A 20,187-nucleotide genomic window follows, 5' to 3' on the forward strand; every position below is an offset into this window, starting at 1 on the left:
AATATTCAAACTTCAAACTTAATTTTAATGTGCTTCTTCTGGGTACAAATCCAAATATAATAATCCCAATTAATTTTTGACGTCAAAGTCATTGCTTTCAAAAAACAAGTAATGTATATCCAAATCCAAGTACGGCAAAATTAATGGCTTTCCATTCCAAAATTTACGTCTTTATTGGTGGTCAAATATTGAATAATATATTCTTCCAATTTCTTTCATTTATCATGTGGGATCTTCTCCAAATCTGCTTTTCTGGGAAGCAGAAACATTGTATCCACCGCCTTCGTTAATAATTATTAAAATATTTATATAAATTATTTTATACGATTATAAACTTACGTGTTATAACTTATAATGTGAATGAAAATTTTAAAATTAAAATAATTTATACGATCAATTTACATATATAGCATTAATGTTCTTCTTAGAAGAAATTATGTTTTAAGATATAATTAAATTGTGATTATCGTGGTATCTCAATTTAGGAATAATTGCAAAAAACTATCGTATATAGTATAGCACTGAATTTCAGTATACAAATATTATAATTAACTCCACTCTTTGACACATAAGCAAATTTAATATTCATCATACAACTTTAATATTAAACATAACTCCACACTTTGTTACATTATTTTATTAAGAATTAGGATACTCTCTTAATCTGAATTCTTCCTAACTTTTAAAAATCTAATGAGATATGTCTATTATTTTATTTCTTTATTTTTTTTTTAACCACCTATAATAATCTCGTATTTTGTTCAGTAAAAACTCAGATAAACAGAGAATTCTAATCCTTATTTATAATTTCCTGGTTCATCTAGCACACAATTTTAAGAATTAACCGCCCTGCAATTCTTCCGAATCTCACCATTGGTGCCAGTAAGAGGATTAATATTCCCCATTCTGATCATAGAATTGGCAAAGTCAGAGAAGAAAATGCGGGGATTATTGCTGTAGCTTTCAACAATACTTTTGGTGGTGGACTGAGCCTCAGAGCTTGAATACAAAACTTGATCCGAATGAAGAAGACCCTTGTTGTTGACCAAGTTATTGAAATAATGGTTGTCAAATAAATCACTGGAGTTTCGATCAAGAACAGTCATCTTGTTTCCATCGCCATTTTGTGGGCAGAAATTTTGCAAATCAGCAAGCATTTCTGCATCCATTGTTGGGTCTGGAGTGCCAAACAGTCTATTGCTGAAGAGTGAACACTTGGCTAAACCAATTGTATGAGCACCTGAATATGAGAATAGAAAAAAGATAATTAGAGAATAATAGAGTTGAGATTAGTATAAATCAAGAAAGTAATGTCACATGTCCCAAAATGTCTCTAAAAAAATTCATTACATATAACGTGTCATCCTTTTTAGTAGCGACGTATGATCTATCAGATCATCCATTTACTTACATATTAACACTACATAAGAACACACATCACTTAAAATTACATGTTATTAATGATATTGTCGATTTTGCATCAAGTATGAGGGATTTTGTGTCAAATATGATATCTATATCTCATGCCATTTAAATTCTCTGATTTTGAATATAATTTCAAGAAATTTGGGGGAGAATGAGAAGCTGTTGATTATGCCATGATGATGAGACAACTATTTTTTCAACTATTTCTCAAAACGAACATCCATGGAGCAACTTCGTGTAATTCAATTATAATTCTGAGCATATAATTAATTAATTGAGACTGAGATAAAAGCACAGATATATATACCTGAAAGGGCAACCACATCAGAGATGTTTAGACCCACATCAGAAAACTTTTTAGAGATCTCATTTATTCCTTCAAATGGAGAAGGAAGATTATTTGATGCTGACAGGTTTGCCACAAATCCATCCCTTCTTCCCAGTGCAACTTTCCAAGTAGGTCCGCCACTCTGCAAAACAATAGTTTAATTCCACTACTATAATGTTTTAATTAATTAATCACAATAACCTCGCGTCTCATCTTAACTTATATAATACAGATGTATGAACATTATATTAATTATTTTTTACGTAAAATTTATGATTTGTGTTGTACTGTTATATCAACAATTTTGTCAGTTCGGATCTCAATTTTATAAATATAATATTATTCACTGTTTTACATCAAAATTAAAAACTTACCAGGAGGACGGAATCTCTTGCAGCTATGGTTAATATATCAGCACATGAGACAACTCCACTGCATTGAGTCTCCACAGCAGCTTTTATGGAGTCGATAACTTCGTATCCTCTTGCTGAATTATTATTAGCACCTGATAACTTCTCAGTATCACTTACATCCAACAGAATTGATGCATCACAACCCTGTGAAGAATAAAATGATTAATTAATTAACTAGTGTTTGTCTTTTTTATATTAATAATTACCTAATGATATGCTTAATTAATAATTAGAAAAGTTTATTCTAAAATATGATAATAATAATTAAGAGTGTAGTTGCATAAGAGCTCTTACCCACCCCCACTCATGATTTTATTAATTTAACTCAAAAGGGCTTTTGAATAAACAATAATTCTAGTAACCATATTAGTACTTTTGAAAATGGAATATTCTTTTTGCATGCAAGCTTTTGACAAATAAGAAATGGAAAGATTGTTCATGAATATATAGAGTACCAAATTATATATACATATATTCTAAAAATTCGTTAAGATATTCACACATATTTTAAAAAAATATATACATATAATCAATCTATTGACAATATGATATCTTCCGACGCAAGAAAAGCGTAAATGGTCTGAACACGGATAAACTTGTCTATAACCAACTTTCACTATAGTAAATATGATGTCTTCCGACACAAGAAAAGCATTGGAAAATTATCAAAAAGTATCTCATTACAACTAATTGATAAATATTTATATACTTTCATGACTTAAAATGAGATAATCTTTCTTATAACGGTTATATGTACAACTAATCAGTCATGAACAATATAAATGTCACAAATGTTTACTTAAAACCTCATGATTGATCAATGATATTTATAATTGCTATAAAGAAGTTTAACAAAAAAAAAACAAAAACAAAAACAAAAGAAATGCAAACTCATGATATATAGCAATAATATGTCGCTAGAGTTTCAACATGCACACATTTATGTAAACGGATAAGTCTAATTAAAGTTTAAACATGAACTCACATTCACAAAGCAATCATGGAAGTGAAGTCGAAGCAGAGAGGCTGCCATTCTCGTTTCAGCCTTTACAGCTTTCATAACTTCCTTCCTCACAATTTGAAGAAGATTGGGACAAGATTTCGAATAGAAATCAGTAGTTAACTGAGGCCTGACAGCCAAACACAACATAAAGAGAATCATTAAGTGAATCAAACCCTTCATGTTCCTTGACCTATGCATTGTTTCTAATTAAAACAAGAAAAATTTGATAAACTCTAATTCTGTAATATGCTTATTGCAAAACTCTTGGAAGTACTGTTATTTATAAGCAAATTTAGTTGTGATTTTCAGCATTTTATATTCCATTGTTGCATGAATATTAACACACGTGTTCATGCTTTTAAGCCTAAGTGGAGATGATGTATGGCGGCTGCACAGGTAGGGTTTGTGCTCAAAAACCTAAACCGATGAATTAAATTATCAGAAAAATGACAGATTAGCTGATAAACTGGTAGGTTTTGTGGGTTGATAGTTATCAGAAGTGCTTATAAATTATGCAGTCCATGCAATTAAACTCACTAAAAACTAGTGAAGCACTAAATTAATTAAGATTAGAAGAAACCTAAAGCCTTTTTGCTACCACTTCTGCACATGCATGCATTGATTCAATTAAATTATTGTTGGCAGTATTAACAATTGGAGTATAACTAAGATATTATGGGAGCAGGTTGATTTTTTGCCGTTGATTTGAAGCTGATCATCGGTCAAATGTTTCTTCATTGAAAGTGACTAAAGTAAGCTTATATTAAGATACTATTTAGTGTCCAACATGCAGTTGCATGATAAGGTTGTGAAGATTTGACTTGGAGATCGATCGGAAGTGATTGTTGTGTAAAGAGGCATTATGTTAACAAGTTGTCTTTAAATTTATTATTGAGATATGTTTTGTGTCATTTCGATTGTAACGTTTACATTTTTCTTTATAAAATACGATCTTTGTTAAACGGTGTCGTAAGTTTATCAATATCGATATAAAATAAAAAATTAAATTAAATTAAATTTGTGCTTATCGATCAAAATTGTATTATTAACACTCTGTAATGGAGTTTCAAATTTTAAAAAAGTTCAAACGTATACATGTGAGAATTTTTCTCTGTGTTTGAGGTACCAAATGCAAGACGTGTTAAAACCCAAGCCTAATTAATCAATTCGCAACACAAACCAAACCACAATCAAGATTCAAGACTAAATCACACACACACAATCAAGACAAGATTTATCGTGGTTCGTCTATCCAATATTAGATAGACTACGTCCACGTTGAGCTCCGAAATACGAATACTCACAGCACTAAAAGATTATCCAACAATTACACGAAGAAAACCATACAATCTACCGAAACAGAGCAACACTCAACTTAGGCTTATTCGCTTAAGAGCTTTCTACAATCTGCAAGAAAACCAGAGGACTAAAACTAGCCTCAAGAAGGAAACACAACCTTCTCTAATCTACCCAGATTACACCCAGAAAGCCTACTGAACAATACCCAAGACAATTGCTCTAAATTCTCAAGAACCCTAACTATTACAGACTTGAAAACCCGACGCACACCACACTGTTGCTACTCATTTTATATCAGCCCATATCAGCAAATATCAGCCCTTGGATCTGTCTTGATCTGACGACCAGGATTCCTTCACTTAACTTAAATGAAACGACCCCGTTTTTGGCTTCACAATATTTTCAGTCTCCACCTTGAAGCCAACTCTCTTCCTTCCATTTATTTTCTTTTCTTCTTTTTCATTGCTGGACTTCTTTTTAGTGCAGTAAGCTATCCCATATTTCTTCTCAACTCTAGGAAAAATGTCTATCTGATGTGAAGTAGGTTCAAGCAGTGCTTGAACTTGGCAGTGGTCACTACTTTGGTTCCCATGTCTCCTTTTGCAATCAGGTCTCTAACGAAGTGATGCCTGACATCCACATGTTTTGTTCGTTCGTGATACACCGGGTTCTTACTCAGGTGGATGGCACTCTGACTGTCGGAGTAAACTGTTGTTGTGCCATTCAACAGATCTGCTTCTTTCAGAATTCCTTGCAACCATGTTGCTTCCTTGAATGCATCTGAAACTGCCATGTACTCTGCTTCAGTAGTGGAAAGTGCAACCGGTGGTTGCAACTGTGCTTTCCAGCTAACACAGTTGCCTCCCAATGTAAAGTAATAAGCAATTGTGGACTTCCTAGAGTCTCGATCACTTGCAAAATCTGCATCTACATACCCAACCAGATCAAGTGATGCATATCTTTTACAGAAAATTAAACCAATCTGAACAGTGCCATTAATGTATCTCAACAACCATTTTAAAGCATTCCAATGTTCATTTCCAGGATTTGACATGAATCTACTCAGTAGAGATATTACATATGCTAAATCAGGTCTGGTGGATATCATGGAATACATTACAGAACCTATGGCATTAGAATAAGGGACATTCTCCATTTTCAGCCTATCCGAATCTTTTTTTAGGGATTGTGACTTACTAAGTATGAAATGGTTTGCTAAGGGCATTGTCACTACTTTGGATTCAGCCATACCAAATTTTGATACCAGTTTCTATAAGTATGAGGATTGATGGAGTTTAAGGCTATTTGCACTTCTATCTCTATCAATCATCATTCCTAGGATTTTCTTTGCTTTCCCTAAGTCCTTCATGTCAAATTCAGTATTTAATTTGGCCTTTAAAGCATTAATTTGAGACATGGACTTACTAATTAGTAACATGTCATCTACATATAACAAAAGATAGATTGGCATGTTATCCATACAGGCAAAATAGAAACATTTGTCATACATGCTTCTAGTGAATCCATTTCCTATTATGAATGCATCAAACCTCTTATACCATTGCCTAGGGGACTGTTTAAGTCCATACAAAGATTTATTCAGTAAGCATACATGATCAGACAGTCTTTTATCCTTAAAACCTATGGGTTGATTCATGAATATTTTTTCATCCAACTCACCATGCAAGAAAGCAGTTTTAACATCCAATTGTTCTATCTCTAAGTCATATTGAACAACAATTGATAGCATGATTTTAATAGTTTTAAATTTAACTACTGGAGAAAATATTTCAGTGAAATCAATACCTGCCCTCTGAGTGTAGCCCTTAGCCACTAACCTTACTTTGAATCTTGGTGGATCAGATTCATTTATCCATTCTTTCAGTTTATACAGCCATCTACATTCCACTAACTTATGATTCTTTGGCTTTGGAACTAGTGTCCATGTGTTGTTTGAGTGCAGTGACTCCATCTCCTCTTCCATAGTAGCCACCCATTCTTTTCTGTCCCTTGATCTCATTGCCTCATCATAAGTGTTAGGTTCTGATTGATGTACTTCTGAACCAGCCAGGAGTGCTGTATAGATCAGGTCAGCATAGCTGTACCTTGCAGGAGGTCTAATCTCCCTCCTAACTCTGCCTTTGGCTAATTGGTATTGGGCCAGATTACCATGCTGATCCACTTCAGCATTGTCAGGAGGGTCATCTTCATCCTCCTGCTCTTGAGTTTGCTGTGGCTGGTCTTCAAGTGGATCAGTCTCATCTGTTTGGATGTAATGGTCAGGATTTATTGCAGGCTCCACCTCAAACTGAGTTGTCCCAGTTTGTCCATAATTTTCAGAATCTTTTTGTGAGCTACTTGCACTGTTAGTATCAGATTTGCAAGGAAAAACAGTTTCATTGAAAATCACATCCCTACTAACAATTACCCTAGCCCTTGGGGCAGCCCTTTCCCACAGCCTATAATCCTTAGTTCCCTCTTGATATCATAAAAAAACACACTTAAGAGATCTTAGCTCTAACTTTCCATCTCTGGTATGTGCATATGCAGCACATCCAAAGACTATTAGGTGTTCAAGAGATGGTCTCCTCCCAGACCACCTCTCTTCAGGGTACTTAAAGTCTATTGAGCTAGAAGGACTTCTATTTATTACATAGGCTGTTGTACCTAGTGCTTCCCCCCAAAAGGTTTTTGGTAGACCAGCTGTGAATAAGAGACATCTAACCCTCTCTAGAAGGGTTCTATTCATTCTCTCAGCAACCCCATTCTACTGAGGGGTTCCCCTAACTGTCCTATGCCTCAAAATTCCCTCTTCTACACAGTAAGAGTCAAACTCCAAGTTACAGAATTCTAAGTCGTTGTCTGCCTAAAGGTTTTGACCTTCCTATTAACTTGGTTTTCAACCAGGTTTTTCCAGCCTTTAAACTTAGTTAAGGCTTCATCCTTGGACCTAAGAAGGTACACCCATACCTTCCTGCTATAATCATCCACTATGGAGAGGAAATAGCTATTCCCTCCATGTGTCCTAACTCTTTCAGAACCCTAAAGGTCTGAATGCACATAATCTAACTCTTTTTCAGCCAGATGAGTTCCCTTTTGGAAACTCATTCTGTGTTGTTTTCCCAACACACAAACTTCACAGAAATTTAATTCAGATATGGATTCCTTACCAAAATAGTCTTGCTGGCTTAACATTGTCATGCCTTTTTGGCCTATGTGGCCAAGTCTCAAATGTCATTTCTCTATAGCAGTCAAGGTAGTAGATAATAAAGTAGAATTAACAGTAAATGCACAATGTTGACCACACAGAATGTACAACCCATTTTGTTTGACCCTTTCAAGCAAAAATTCATTGTTTTTATACACAACTATGGACCCTCTTTCTGTCTTATAACTATATCCAGCTTCATCCAATGTTCATAAGGAAATCAGGTTTCGTTTAAGGTCAGGTATATACCTTACTCTGGTTAACATTATGACTTTACCATTATTTAACCTAATGGTTATGTTTCCTATACTTGAACCTTACAAGAGTGATTATTACCCATGAAAACAGTTTATAACTCTCCTTTCCTAAGGTTCTGAAACCATTGGATATTTGGGCTCATGTGAAAGATGCATCCTAAATCTAGAACCCATTCCTTACTGCTAGCTTGGTTTTAAACAGTGAGGGCTTCTGAAATTTCAATGTTAGTGCTAGTGCTAGCTAAATTACTCTCTGTATTGTGCTGTTTTTGTTTCTTTATCCAATCATAGCAGTTCTTCTTAAGGTGGCTTGGTTTATTACAGTGAAAACACTTCCTAGTTTCTCCCTTAGGCTTGTTATTCTTCCCTTTTTTCTTAGTCTTAGAGTTCATGTGTTGTTGGAAATTCGTGTTACTATCCTTTCCTAGTTGTCCAGGATCTGTCCTACTTTTGACAAACAAGTTATTTCCATTCCTTTTCTGGATTTTCAACTCCAATTCCCTAGATTTCAGGCTAGCTATAATTAGGTCAACACTGGGAACTATCCCAGTGTATTGTAAAGCATTTTTCACTACTAAGTACTCATCAGGCAATGAATTTAATAGTATCATCGCTAAACTAGAATCTCCTAACTCCTGATCTGTACCTTTCAACACTAATGTCATCTTAAGAAACTCATCAAGGTTTTCTTCTACAGACTTACTAACATCCATTTTATAAGAGAATAAAACTCCTTTAAGAAATGCTAAGTTAGGAGTAGATCGTAAGGAATAGAGGGATTCGAGTTTACCCCAAAGTGTGAGCGGTGTTTCCATGCCATCTACTTTCCGCAGGACCGTGTCGGACAGATTCATTATGATTAGATTATAGGCTTCCTCGTGAACTTTAGCCTTCTTCTTCAGTTTCTCTTCAGACCACTTGCTGGTGTCTTTCTCCAGAGCAAGCCCGACCTTATTATGTGAAAGGAGGGCCTTCATCTTATTCTTCCATGTGTTGAAATCGATCTTCCCATCGTACTAAGAGATCTCTATACGGGTAGCACTCATTGTACTATAACGGCAGGGCAGGATAGTCTAAGGTGTACGTGGCGTTGTTATACCAGAGGTCGCCAAGTACTGCCAGGCAGTTTTTAAGGCGGTTACTGGTTTCCAGCCGAGATACCCTTAAACTTGGCAAATAAGACGAAAGTGAACAGTACTGCTACAACCCCTAGGCAATAACCAAGATTTCTCTCCGTGACTTGTGTTTGTGACTCAGACTAACCAATTCGACCAGATTCAGGACGATTCGAAGCCCTAAAGCTCTAGAAGCCTTTAATTCGAAAAAAAACCCCCAAATCCTAACAAAACCCTAATTTCGATTTTGCACGAATTTTGTCGATCCCTTGTGTTTGTGACCTAATCTCACGAATTAATCCCAAGACTCAGCAAGATTCGAAGTCCTAATGATCTAGGAATCTTTAAATCGAAAAACCCCAAAATCTGACAAACCTTAATTTTTGAATTCGTCAAGAATTAATCGATTTCTAGACCTAGATACACCTTAGAACTTTGGCTCCGATACCACTGTTAAAAGCCAAGCCTAATTAATCAATTCGCAACACAAACCAAACCACAATCAAGATTCAAGACTAAATCGCACACACACAATCAAGACAAGATTTATCGTGATTCGTCTATCCAATATTGGATAGACTACGTCCACGTTGAGCTCCGAAATACGGATACTCACAGCACTAAAAAATTATCCAACAATTACACGAAGAAAACCATACAGTCTACCGAAACAGAGCAACACTCAACTTAGGCCCATTCGCTCAAGAACTTTCTACAATCTGCAAGAAAACCAAAGGACTATAACTAGCCTCAAGAAGGAAACGCAACCTTCTCTAATCTACTCGGATTACATCCAGAAAACCTACTGAACAATACCCTAGACAATTGCTCTAAATTCACAAGAACCCTAACTATTACAAACTTGAAAACCCGACGCACACCACATTATTGCTACTCATTTTATATCAGCCCATATCAGCAAATATCAGCCCTTGGATCTGTCTTGATCTGACGACCAGGATTCCTTCACTTAACTTAAATGAAACGACCCCGTTTTTGGCTTCACAATATTTTCAAGAAGTTTAGCATATTATTTACAAAAACACATTATAATGTGTTTTAGGTCGCAGGCCTCTTTTACAAATTTTGCATTTTTAAAATGTAAACTTGTTAAATGATTTGATAAACTGTTTATTAGCATTATCTTGGATCAAATTTTAGCTGAAAGTTTTTATATTGAAAACCGTAAAAAAAATGTTTTTTTAATACTTACATGAGTTTATAATTAAAATAATAATAATACAAAGATCCACGCCTAGAAATTCTCTTTTTAAGATACCAAGCATAGGATATATGGACATTAGATTTCTAACATTACTATACGAAGACATTATTAATACAAGAAGCTCATCATGTAAAATAGGGTTTTTTTTTATATAGGAAACCCCCTGTGTTTTGCTTTTTTTAAACACCTACTAGTTTCGAAATGGCGCCCCTAACCCCCATGTATTTGACCATATTTGTAGTGAGCTTCTGTTGATTTTGGAAATGTAACCCTAACCCCCATGTGTTTGGCCTTTTTTGTAGTGAGTATCCGCTGGTTACACAGATGTCATCATTTCAACCTTCAAATTTATTTACATTTTCATCAATTTAACCTCCAAAAAAATATATTAATCTTTTAACATTGTTGACAGATTTTGAATGTTAGATTAATTGAATACGGGTGTATAATAAAAATGTCGTTTCTGTCAAACTTAAACATAATAACTTTAACAATCTTTCAAAAAATAGAGGTTACTGTCATATTTCCGAAACCAATGGGTGCTAACTTTACAAGACAAAACACATGCCCAAATAGACGCAAAATATCATGAGATATCTACAAGTTTCTGGGTGCTGGGCTTGATTACTGAGTCATGGTCCATGGTTGCTTCATGTAGTCGTCATTGTGCTTTGGGTTCACAACTTTTAATGGGCCTAGATTGTGGGCTTCTTTACTGTTCAGATTTTACCCCATTACTTTCGGACCAATGAAAATCCCAACACTTTCAAAGCAAAACATATTTATACCTCAAAAAGTTTCAAGATTACTCAAACATTCGTATCTTTTAGTTAACAAAATAATTAGGCTGTGTTTGTTTTATTATTTTTAGTAGTATTCTTGAAAAAATTGAGTTAAGTTGTTATTATCAGGATAGGATTTGAAAATTAACAAAAACACTCCCTAAGTTTGTTAATTTAGCTAAAAACCCCCTACATTAAAACATTAAAAATTAACAAAAACACCCTCCAAGATATGGCTGTCGTTGACGACCTGATGTGGCTAAAGATCTGACAGTCAACGGCCAGATCTTTGGCCATAGATCTGGCCTTTTCCGGCTAGATCTATGGTGTATTTGGCTGGAAAATGCCAAATCGGCGCATAACCGGTCAAATCCAACCGATCGTGTGCTATTACGGCGACTTCCGGCCACCCTCCGACAGTGGTGATTAGCTGTCAGCATTTAATGAGTGGGTGGGGGTTTTTTTGTTAATTTTTAATGTTTTATTATAGGAGATGATTAGCTAAATTAATAAACCTAAGGGGTTTAAATAGTTTAATAGAATAAGATTGGATTTTAGAAATAGGAAAACAAATATGTATTTTAAATAGTATAAGTTCATCATTCATTTGACAACTTTAATTAATTATTTATGCTATTAAACATAAATAGGTAAATATTTCTTTTCATTTACCACTAAGACCCAATTGTATATAAAATATCATTTTAACACGGAAAAAGAATTTATTATAAAAAAAAAAAAAAAATTACTTTTTCTTTAAAATTATTAAATCAAAATACTTGCGACATTTATTACGTTTCACAAATGGATTTGTTACTTAGAAGAATGGAATTATAACCCTTAGATCAATCACAATCTCTTTAACCAAGGGACTATGCATAGCTTCAACCATAGTTCCACGTTTGATTTCTTGTTGAATGTAAAAATAGTACATTTATTTATGATTTACTTAGGAAATTACTGCGATGTGTTGTCATGAGATAGCTTCCCCTAACGATTAGAGAAGTGCTTCCCCTAAGGATTAGTGAAGTGCGCGTAAGCTCAGTTAATAAAAAAAAAATGTTCTTAAAAAATAATTATTTTCTCTTGTTTTTTTTCATAAATATTGCATGCACAAGAAATTTGTATGTATATTATTATTTTTATTTATGACAAATTCTTGAAAGCCACGTGTCAGAAGAAAACAATTCCACGTGTAAGAACTCTCAAGATGTTATACTTATAGATATCACTCTAGATTCTCTTCCTTCGAACACCACTAGTAACGGTCACCAACCGTCGACCACTCATAACCTCAACTCGCTGTCTCACACTCACTCACTGACTCGCTCCTTCTCACTCAACAATGGCGCTTAGATTTCATACAGCAAATATTAGCGCATGTCCACCTCCATTCACTCAAAGAAGTCACAAGTTTTCCTCTTCAAAGCCCTTCAAACTCTCTCCAACTCGCCCAACTTCTCTTCTTTTGAGAGCTTCAGTTGTGGGCCAGCAGGAGCTGACCTTCACTGAAGAAGAAAACCAACTCATCGATGCCCTTATCGGCATCCAAGGCCGTGGAAAATCAGCCTCTCCGCAGCAACTCAACGTATGAAATTTTTAGAATCCATTTTTAATATTAAAATATATTCACAGCATGAGCTTAATTAGTTTTATTTAATTATTTATTTGTTTTTCAAAAGTTATGTGATTATTTTTAATAGAATTAGAAGCTTTGCAGGATGTTGAACATGCAGTGAAAGTTCTTGAAGATTCACCAGGCGTGCCTGATCCAGTAAGTGTTCATATTTGGAGTATTAATTCTTTTTCTTTTTCTTGTGGGTTTAATGTATTTGTTGCAGAAATGGGCTCAAATTATGTTGTAAAGGAGAAATATTTATGGTTTTGTTTAATTGTTTGAATTTCTGTAGACAGGATCTAGTTTAATTGAGGGTCGTTGGCAACTAATGTTTACAACAAGACCGGGAACAGCATCTCCAATTCAGGTAGTCTCATAAATTTCATAACAAAGTATTTTTTTTTTTTTTTTCATGTAGAGGTTTAGAAGACAATGTGAGAGGTAAAAACCCTTTTGAGAAGAATTAAAAATTAGGCATTTTCATGTGTTTTTCTTAATTTTTGAGATGGGTGTTTATTTCTTTATTTGTTGGATTCATCATTTGTATGTAATTGCAGAGAACATTTGTGGGGGTTGACAATTTTAGTGTATTTCAAGAGATATCCCTTCGGATAAATGACCCGCGTGTATCGAATATTGTAAAATTTTCTGAAGCAATAGGTGAGCTAAAAGTAGAGGTATGATCCTACATTTGTCTTCACTTTCACAACTGTTATTAGTCTTGGTAAATTTTGTGTACAAGGACTATGTTCTTGTTATCTTGTAATAAGAAGTAGCTAGCTGCAAGAACTCTGCAAATCTGTTTGTCTGTGGTTACAAAAACCAATTCGAATCTAGATTTTGGTTATTTAAGTTAGTAGGCAAATTGGGTCTTGGACAGAGTGTTATTTGTATGAGGCATTCCAGTCACTTTGATTGAAGAACTCTCTTGAATAATCCTGCTTTATGTTTTCTCCGCATTTTCAATTGAAGTTGGGTGGGAAAAAGGTTGGGAGAGATGATGTTTCTTTTGAAAGATGAAAATGCCTGATTAAGATGCATTCTTGCTAATCGCTTCATGAGTATCAGATAGGAGTTGTATCTTATTCATAAACGGTGACCCTCTAAATGTATTCTAGGATTCAAGAAATGAATAGAATTAACTTTGTACTAGAGGAAAGCCCTTATCAGATAGGAGTTGTATCTTATTCATAAACGGTGACCCTCTATATGTATTCTAGGATGCAAGAAATGAATAAAATTAACTTTGTCCTAGAGGAAAGCCCTTTCTCAGAGCGGATGTAGTTTGCTTCTTGTGGATCTTTTCTGTTAAAAAGAGGTAATATCCTAGTTCTCTTCCAAGGTAGCATCCTAGATAAATTGGTTTTTTCTTGACAAACACTTTCCTATGTCTTATGCCTACTGGGATCACTGAGAAATGACCCTGATTAACCAGCCAGAATGTTACCGACCTTGTCTTAACCAATGCATATTTACCTGCTCATTTCATCTAAGGTCTCTGTTTCTCCGCCTGCATATGATTAGCCCATTGTGTTGGTTCTGCTTTGTTGATGATATTTATACTTTGTCTTGGAAGGATAAGTCTCTCGCTGATTTAAACATTTCCAGTGGGGAAAATGTTAGATTTCCCAGTTTTAGATTCAGTTGCCTGCCTCAATTTGAAAAAGTCTCAATAGAAAAATTAGCATTACTTGGGCTTTCCTCACCTTGACTCATTCTATCCCTTGAGTTATTGGGAATCCACAAGTTTTATGTTCCTGTGCAGTTAATGTTGCCTTCTTTTGCAGCATTATGCATTTCATTTTCTTTTTGTTTCCACACACAGGCAGAAGCGTCGATCAAAGATGGAAAAAGAATCCTTTTCAGATTCGATAGAGCAGCCTTCTCTTTTAAATTTTTACCTTTTAAGGTTCCTTATCCGGTGCCATTCAGGCTTCTTGGTGATGAAGCAAAGGGTTGGCTGGACACTACATATTTGTCGCCATCTGGAAATCTACGGATATCAAGAGGAAATAAGGTAAATAAACACTTTGTTGCCACCAAAGTACTATTTGAGCACTCCAGTTTGCTGTCACCTTCTCTGTTAGTAATAGGTCAATTTTCTAAGCGCGTCCAATAATGTTTCTGTAGTGCAGGGCACCACATTTGTGCTGCAAAAGAAAACGGAATCAAGGCAAAGACTACTAGCAGCCATTTCGACAGGAACGCAAGTTAGAGAGGTAAAAGACTAAATTCAATCATTTAAGTAACATTGTCGAAAAGAGGTTCTCTTATCGCTGATGTATTTTTACTTGCTGGAACTTTTCATGAACAATTCAGGCAATCGATGAGTTTGTCTCCTTGAATCAAAGTACAGCTAAAGATGAACCAGAACTCATTGAGGGAGAATGGCAGATGATATGGAGTTCTCAGGTGTGCCTAAAAACTTTTAACTCGAACAATCATTCTAGCATGAATCAAAGATCTTTCTTGATTTAGTAACAATAGTACTGATATTTGTATCGAGATTCGAACTAAACATAAGTTTGTAATAATGCAATCTAGAAGAAGCGTATATATTCAAATAGTAAGGTAAATTTAACCTATTTTTGTGTTGAAGGTAGAGACAGATAGTTGGTTAGAGAATGCTGGCAATGGTCTAATGGGCAAGCAGGTGAGACTGAGATTCAAGTCTTCATTATGATGTAGAAGTGATGGTGCCATAAACTGCTTATTGCTTTTAATTTTTGTATTACACCAATTCGATTAATTCATATTCTCATTCTCTTGATGTTTTTAGATTGTCAAGAAGGATGGACAACTTAAATTCGCCGTTGACATCTTACTCGGGTTCAGATTCTCCATGACCGGCAAGTTTGTGTAAGTTTCTCATTCATCTTCATAACCTCTTAACGTATACGTTTGGAAACAGTCAAAAGTTACAAACCCTAAACGAAGGCCATGTTTGGTTTGTGATCTGAAAATATTTTCAAAAATATAACTAAACTAAATAGTTTCGAGTTGTAATGCCAGTTGATTCTACGGGGTCTCAAAAAGAGAGAATATACAACAGTAATTTCAGGAACCCAATCTTTATCAAAGGTTGGATTTCGAGGAAAAGCGTTTATATGATTCCAATCAGTTGGGCATCTTTCTTTTGGAATGACATAAAAAGAATCAAACTTATACCAGGAGAACACAGCTGTTCTAGAATCTAGAGACGGCTGCTTTCACGTCAATGAAATTATCGAATCTATAAGAATCATTAGATTAACATGCAAGGAATTTCACATTGATAAGATTACCAAACCAATAACATTAACATCTAAGTAATGATTTAGCGGACAACAGTCCAGCTCAGTTTTAACTCGAGCACCCAGAACCTGGAAAACCCGTATGTCATACGTTTGTATTGAGCATACCAGGCAAACCATTGCAGAAGCTAATCTGATTTAGGGCTCCTCATTGCCAGGAGAGCCAGCGCCAACACATACAATGTCACCATGGATGATGCAGCCATTATCGCTGGGCCATTTGGGTATCCTGTAGAGATGGAAACAAAGATGGATCTGGAGCTGCTGTAAGATCTTTTAACTCTTGGATCTGTGGCAATACTGATTATTTTATGCTCAGCTCATGTATGTTAAATGTATAATGCAGATATAGTGATGACAAGATCAGAATCAGCAGAGGATACAACAATATTCTCTTTGTGCATGTGCGAACCGATGGTTCAAAGCAAAAGTAAATTCCATGATTCTATGATATAAAGTGTATACATGTAATTAATTTAACTACTCTTCGAGTTCATATGAAAGATGTTTTGGTCAATCACTCAGGGGAATTATGTCTCATGTTGTTACGGTCAATAGTCGCAAATCAACTGATTAATTTTTGAAACCATAGAAACCAAAGGAGGTTGATTCAAATCTTTTTCAGGGCACAAAAATAAAATAAAACAAAATAAAATAAGGGTTCAGCCTCATGCAAGTTGACAAATTTGAACCCTTCTTGACCAAGGAACAGAAGAGGAACCCTTCTTGACCAAGGAACAGAACAGGAACCCTTCTTGGCCAAGGAACCACTAGGGAATTCTATATTGAGCACTAAAAATCACCTTTTGACAGGGTGATTTACCGAGGCAACCAAATGAAACGCGGATACTAAATCTGGGGAAAACACCGCTTCAGTTGTCAAACCAATTTCAAAGCCTTCCAAATTTAAGTGCTCAGCCCACTGGCCTACTAACCAAGAAGATCTTGTGATTTCTTCTTCATTGATTCCTGTAAACATACCACCACATAATTTCAATCTCTCAGTGTCGACATTTAGAGAATGTAATTCAATTCCTCAGTATCAACATTTGGAGAAAAAATTCCAATAACTGACATCAGTCGTAAAATTAGATTAAAGCATAATGAAAGCCACAAATCAAAAGGGGGCCATCCTGGATGACTGATATGGCTAAGAAATATGGGCTATATAAAACTACAATAGTGTGGTATAACTACGCTTTTTTGAAGAATTCAAACATGAGATTTCAGCTATCAAGTGTGGGCGACTATTATGATTTTTCAATATCAACTAATTCTATCACACGAGAAATTATAAAGCACAGTTTTCTATGCAAGTAGCAACATACATGAAATTGCAGCCGAATGTTGTAATTAATTGCAACAAACAACAAAACGTTGGCCACTTACTAAAGAAGAATATAAAAACCATCGTGGATATAGACTGCCATCACTCTGACCTTCAGATCAAGCAACCGGCTCAAAGAATCTACAGCAGCAATGCTCAAGAAACTCTTCTGTTTGTTGCCCAGAAACTTCAAGTAAACAAGCATCCACAATGCAGAATCCACATATATAAAGAAACACAGCAAGCTTGTGAAAGAATCCAACTTGTGTAATTCAATTTAAACTTGTCAAGCATATAAATACACATTCCCTTCCTCGTGCCAACAGGTAAACATTCTTAATAGCCATATGTTATAGCAAAAAAAGAACCGAGGAAAAACAAAAGTATTTGGGAACTAAGAAATTGAAATCGCGTTCAGAATAACTAATAAAGATACAGTGCATAGATACAAAAATCAATCACTTGTCTTTAAGTTTATAAGACAAGCATGTTTGAACTGTTTAGAACTTACACTGGCAAGATGTTAACACATTCTCCTCATGCTCACAACTTGCAGAACTATCACAAAGACAATTTAACGGACATCCATATTAGATAGCAGAAAGGAACTTAATTGTGGCAGAGGAGTAAAAGATCTTAATGGAATTGTAAACAATGAGAAAGACAGAAACATAAAATACCAGAAACATTGATCCACAACATAAATATTTTTCCATCAGTACAAGTACTTCATTCCCATATAAAACGTATTTCCAAAAGTAAAAAAACAAAAACAATAACCATATTGAAAAGATCTTGATGATATTAAGCAAAAGAAATTCCAGTACATAATAGTTCATTGATTTACCTTGTACATTTCAACAGGCATACAGATATTTGTCTCTAACAGAGAACTCAAACTCAACTGTCCTACCAGAAAGAAAGAAAAATAAAACCCAGAAAGAAAGGCGAGAAAGAAAGAAACTATGGCCTACTGACTACCTAAGTCAAACAAGGACAAAGAATGGAGAACCAGTCCAGCCTTCCTCTCTTTCCCTGTAAGACAAATAAGAGATGAAAGAAAAACGAAGCAGAAACTATGTTACATCTACATAGAAACCATATATCCATTAGCTGCACAAAACATTCCAAATAACTATCAAACCCATATACTGGCAGAACAATCACGTTAGTCCCTGCCATCAATGCTCTTCTAATCACATCCTTGCCCATCCTTGCCCTTTTCTTTCTCCACAACTACATCGACTCCACCTTCTTGAATTCCATTCCCAGTTTCTTTCTCTTCTCTCTTAGATTCATCCTCTGCATACATTTCATCATCCACCTTTTCTACCTTTCTTTGACCATCCTCTTCTGCTATCATGCCTTCATTCACAAACTCATTCTTAATTGCCTTTTCCTCTTTTTCTTCTTTCTTCGTGTCATCAGGTACACAATCTTCCATACAAACATCTTCATTATTCTCTTCTTTACCCTCACGAACATCAGAACCATTTTCACTTTCATTCTCTGACTCATTTTCCACCACCTCCTCATTAACATCTTCCCCACCCACACCACTTCGATGATTACAATTCTGTCTCTCAAGAAATAGCAACCTTCTCCTCATATCTGACATCTCTCTCTCCATTAAAAACAACCTCTCTTTCAATGTCAAGTTCTCCTCCTCCAATTGTGCAATATGACTATCTTGATCATCCACTCTATTCTCCAAAACATTATTATAATCTCCACCAGCACTATTACCACTATAATTCGGATAAATCATTTCAAAACGACTCAAATCATGATCTAATCTCCTCTCAACTTCAACATGCTCCTCTACATCGCTCTCACTAGACCCATTTGCATCATCGTCATCTTCCTCATCGTGCTCATTCTCAAGTTCATTTCCCGATCTTAACCTAATCAAACCCTTCATTGAACCATACCCATCAACTCCCCACTCTTCTTTCGCCATGTCACCCAACACCTCCCTTGAGGGTGAAAATATCGGAGTTGGCAAGACCGCCGGCGTCACAGGGCACGGAGAAACCAAAGAAGCAATCCCACCAGACTTCTTAGCTCTAATAATAAAAGAAGTAGTATTACGCGGAGCATATGGAGCAAACCTATTGTTATTATTCCCATTATTATTAAACTTCTTCTTATTGGGGTAAAACTTCCTTGTCTTCTGACGGTTCTGTGACTGCAATTCATGAAGCGTTGGAGGGTTGTACCCTTGAGTACTACCCTGACCAACACTCTGTTTCATCTTCTTCCCCTTCCAGTTATTATTATTATTATTATTATTATTACTACTCCTCGGTTTAGACACACCAAAATTACCAATCTTGCTAGGGTTTTGCTGCAGAGTCTGCCAAGGCTTCAGTTTATTATTATTACTATTATTAAGATTATTATTACTGTTACCAACGTAGCCACGATTCAAGATCAACGGCTGAGATGGAACCGGCAATTGAGGCTGCTGATTCATCACCTGAAAAGAATCCCAACTCATCGTCTCGTAAGATTGATAATACCCACTATAACAAACATCACAACCAAGACAGTTAAGAAATCGACACGTTACCTGCTGCGGCGGAGGAAGCGGCGGAGGAAGGTGATTCACGATCTTAGCTTGATTAATCATCATCTGTGTTTGCTGATCGTTCATTGATTAAGTGAAATCTCCAAATTCAAACCCTAACCCCAACCCTAATTCTAATGGTAATTTGATTTTGCTCTTATTTGGAGGTAAATTTGAGATGAATTTTTGTTTCAAAATAATTGTTTTTTTGCTCTTTTAGATCTGAAAGTCCCCTGATTTGTTGATGTTTTGCTAAGAACGAAACAGAACGGTGAGAGAAGTTTATATAGTGGGGGTCGAGATGGGATTGACGGCTAGATGGTGT

At 35.4% G+C, this 20,187-nt stretch overlaps 3 protein-coding genes across 4 annotated transcripts; 1 reads left to right on the forward strand and 2 right to left on the reverse strand.

Moving 5' to 3' along the window:
- Positions 1–525: 525 nt before the first annotated feature.
- LOC116124168 (peroxidase N) lies at positions 526–3,425 on the reverse strand. The gene is made up of 4 exons (XM_031409884.1): positions 3,152–3,425; positions 2,128–2,310; positions 1,733–1,895; positions 526–1,240 (listed from the first exon to the last, which is right to left on the reverse strand). Exons 1-4 carry the CDS (start codon positions 3,365–3,367, stop codon positions 834–836), a joined length of 969 nt encoding a protein of 322 aa, XP_031265744.1. The 5' UTR covers positions 3,368–3,425; the 3' UTR covers positions 526–833.
- An 8,894-nt stretch (positions 3,426–12,319) lies between these two features.
- LOC116124207 (probable plastid-lipid-associated protein 12, chloroplastic) lies at positions 12,320–16,586 on the forward strand. Of its 2 annotated transcripts, XM_031409910.1 has the most exons (11): positions 12,320–12,643; positions 12,776–12,829; positions 12,966–13,040; positions 13,231–13,350; positions 14,499–14,690; positions 14,809–14,892; positions 14,993–15,085; positions 15,273–15,326; positions 15,453–15,532; positions 16,125–16,232; positions 16,313–16,585. In XM_031409910.1, the coding sequence occupies exons 1-11, from the start codon at positions 12,401–12,403 to the stop codon at positions 16,398–16,400; spliced, it is 1,191 nt and encodes a 396-aa protein (XP_031265770.1). In that variant the 5' UTR covers positions 12,320–12,400; the 3' UTR covers positions 16,401–16,585. The 2 variants fall into 2 exon arrangements, with proteins under 2 accessions (XP_031265770.1, XP_031265771.1); XM_031409911.1 differs by lacking the exon at positions 15,273–15,326 and having other exon boundaries at positions 16,313–16,586.
- LOC116124208 (putative uncharacterized protein DDB_G0274535) lies at positions 15,674–20,074 on the reverse strand. Its single transcript, XM_031409912.1, has 5 exons — positions 19,866–20,074; positions 18,141–19,772; positions 17,356–17,851; positions 16,770–16,935; positions 15,674–16,221 (listed from the first exon to the last, which is right to left on the reverse strand). The coding sequence occupies exons 1-2, from the start codon at positions 19,947–19,949 to the stop codon at positions 18,486–18,488; spliced, it is 1,371 nt and encodes a 456-aa protein (XP_031265772.1). The 5' UTR covers positions 19,950–20,074; the 3' UTR covers positions 15,674–16,221; positions 16,770–16,935; positions 17,356–17,851; positions 18,141–18,485.
- Positions 20,075–20,187: the final 113 nt, after the last annotated feature.

Source organism: Pistacia vera, unplaced genomic scaffold (assembly GCF_008641045.1).
Source record: "Pistacia vera cultivar Batoury unplaced genomic scaffold, PisVer_v2 Contig150, whole genome shotgun sequence".
NCBI lineage: Eukaryota > Viridiplantae > Streptophyta > Magnoliopsida > Sapindales > Anacardiaceae > Pistacia > Pistacia vera.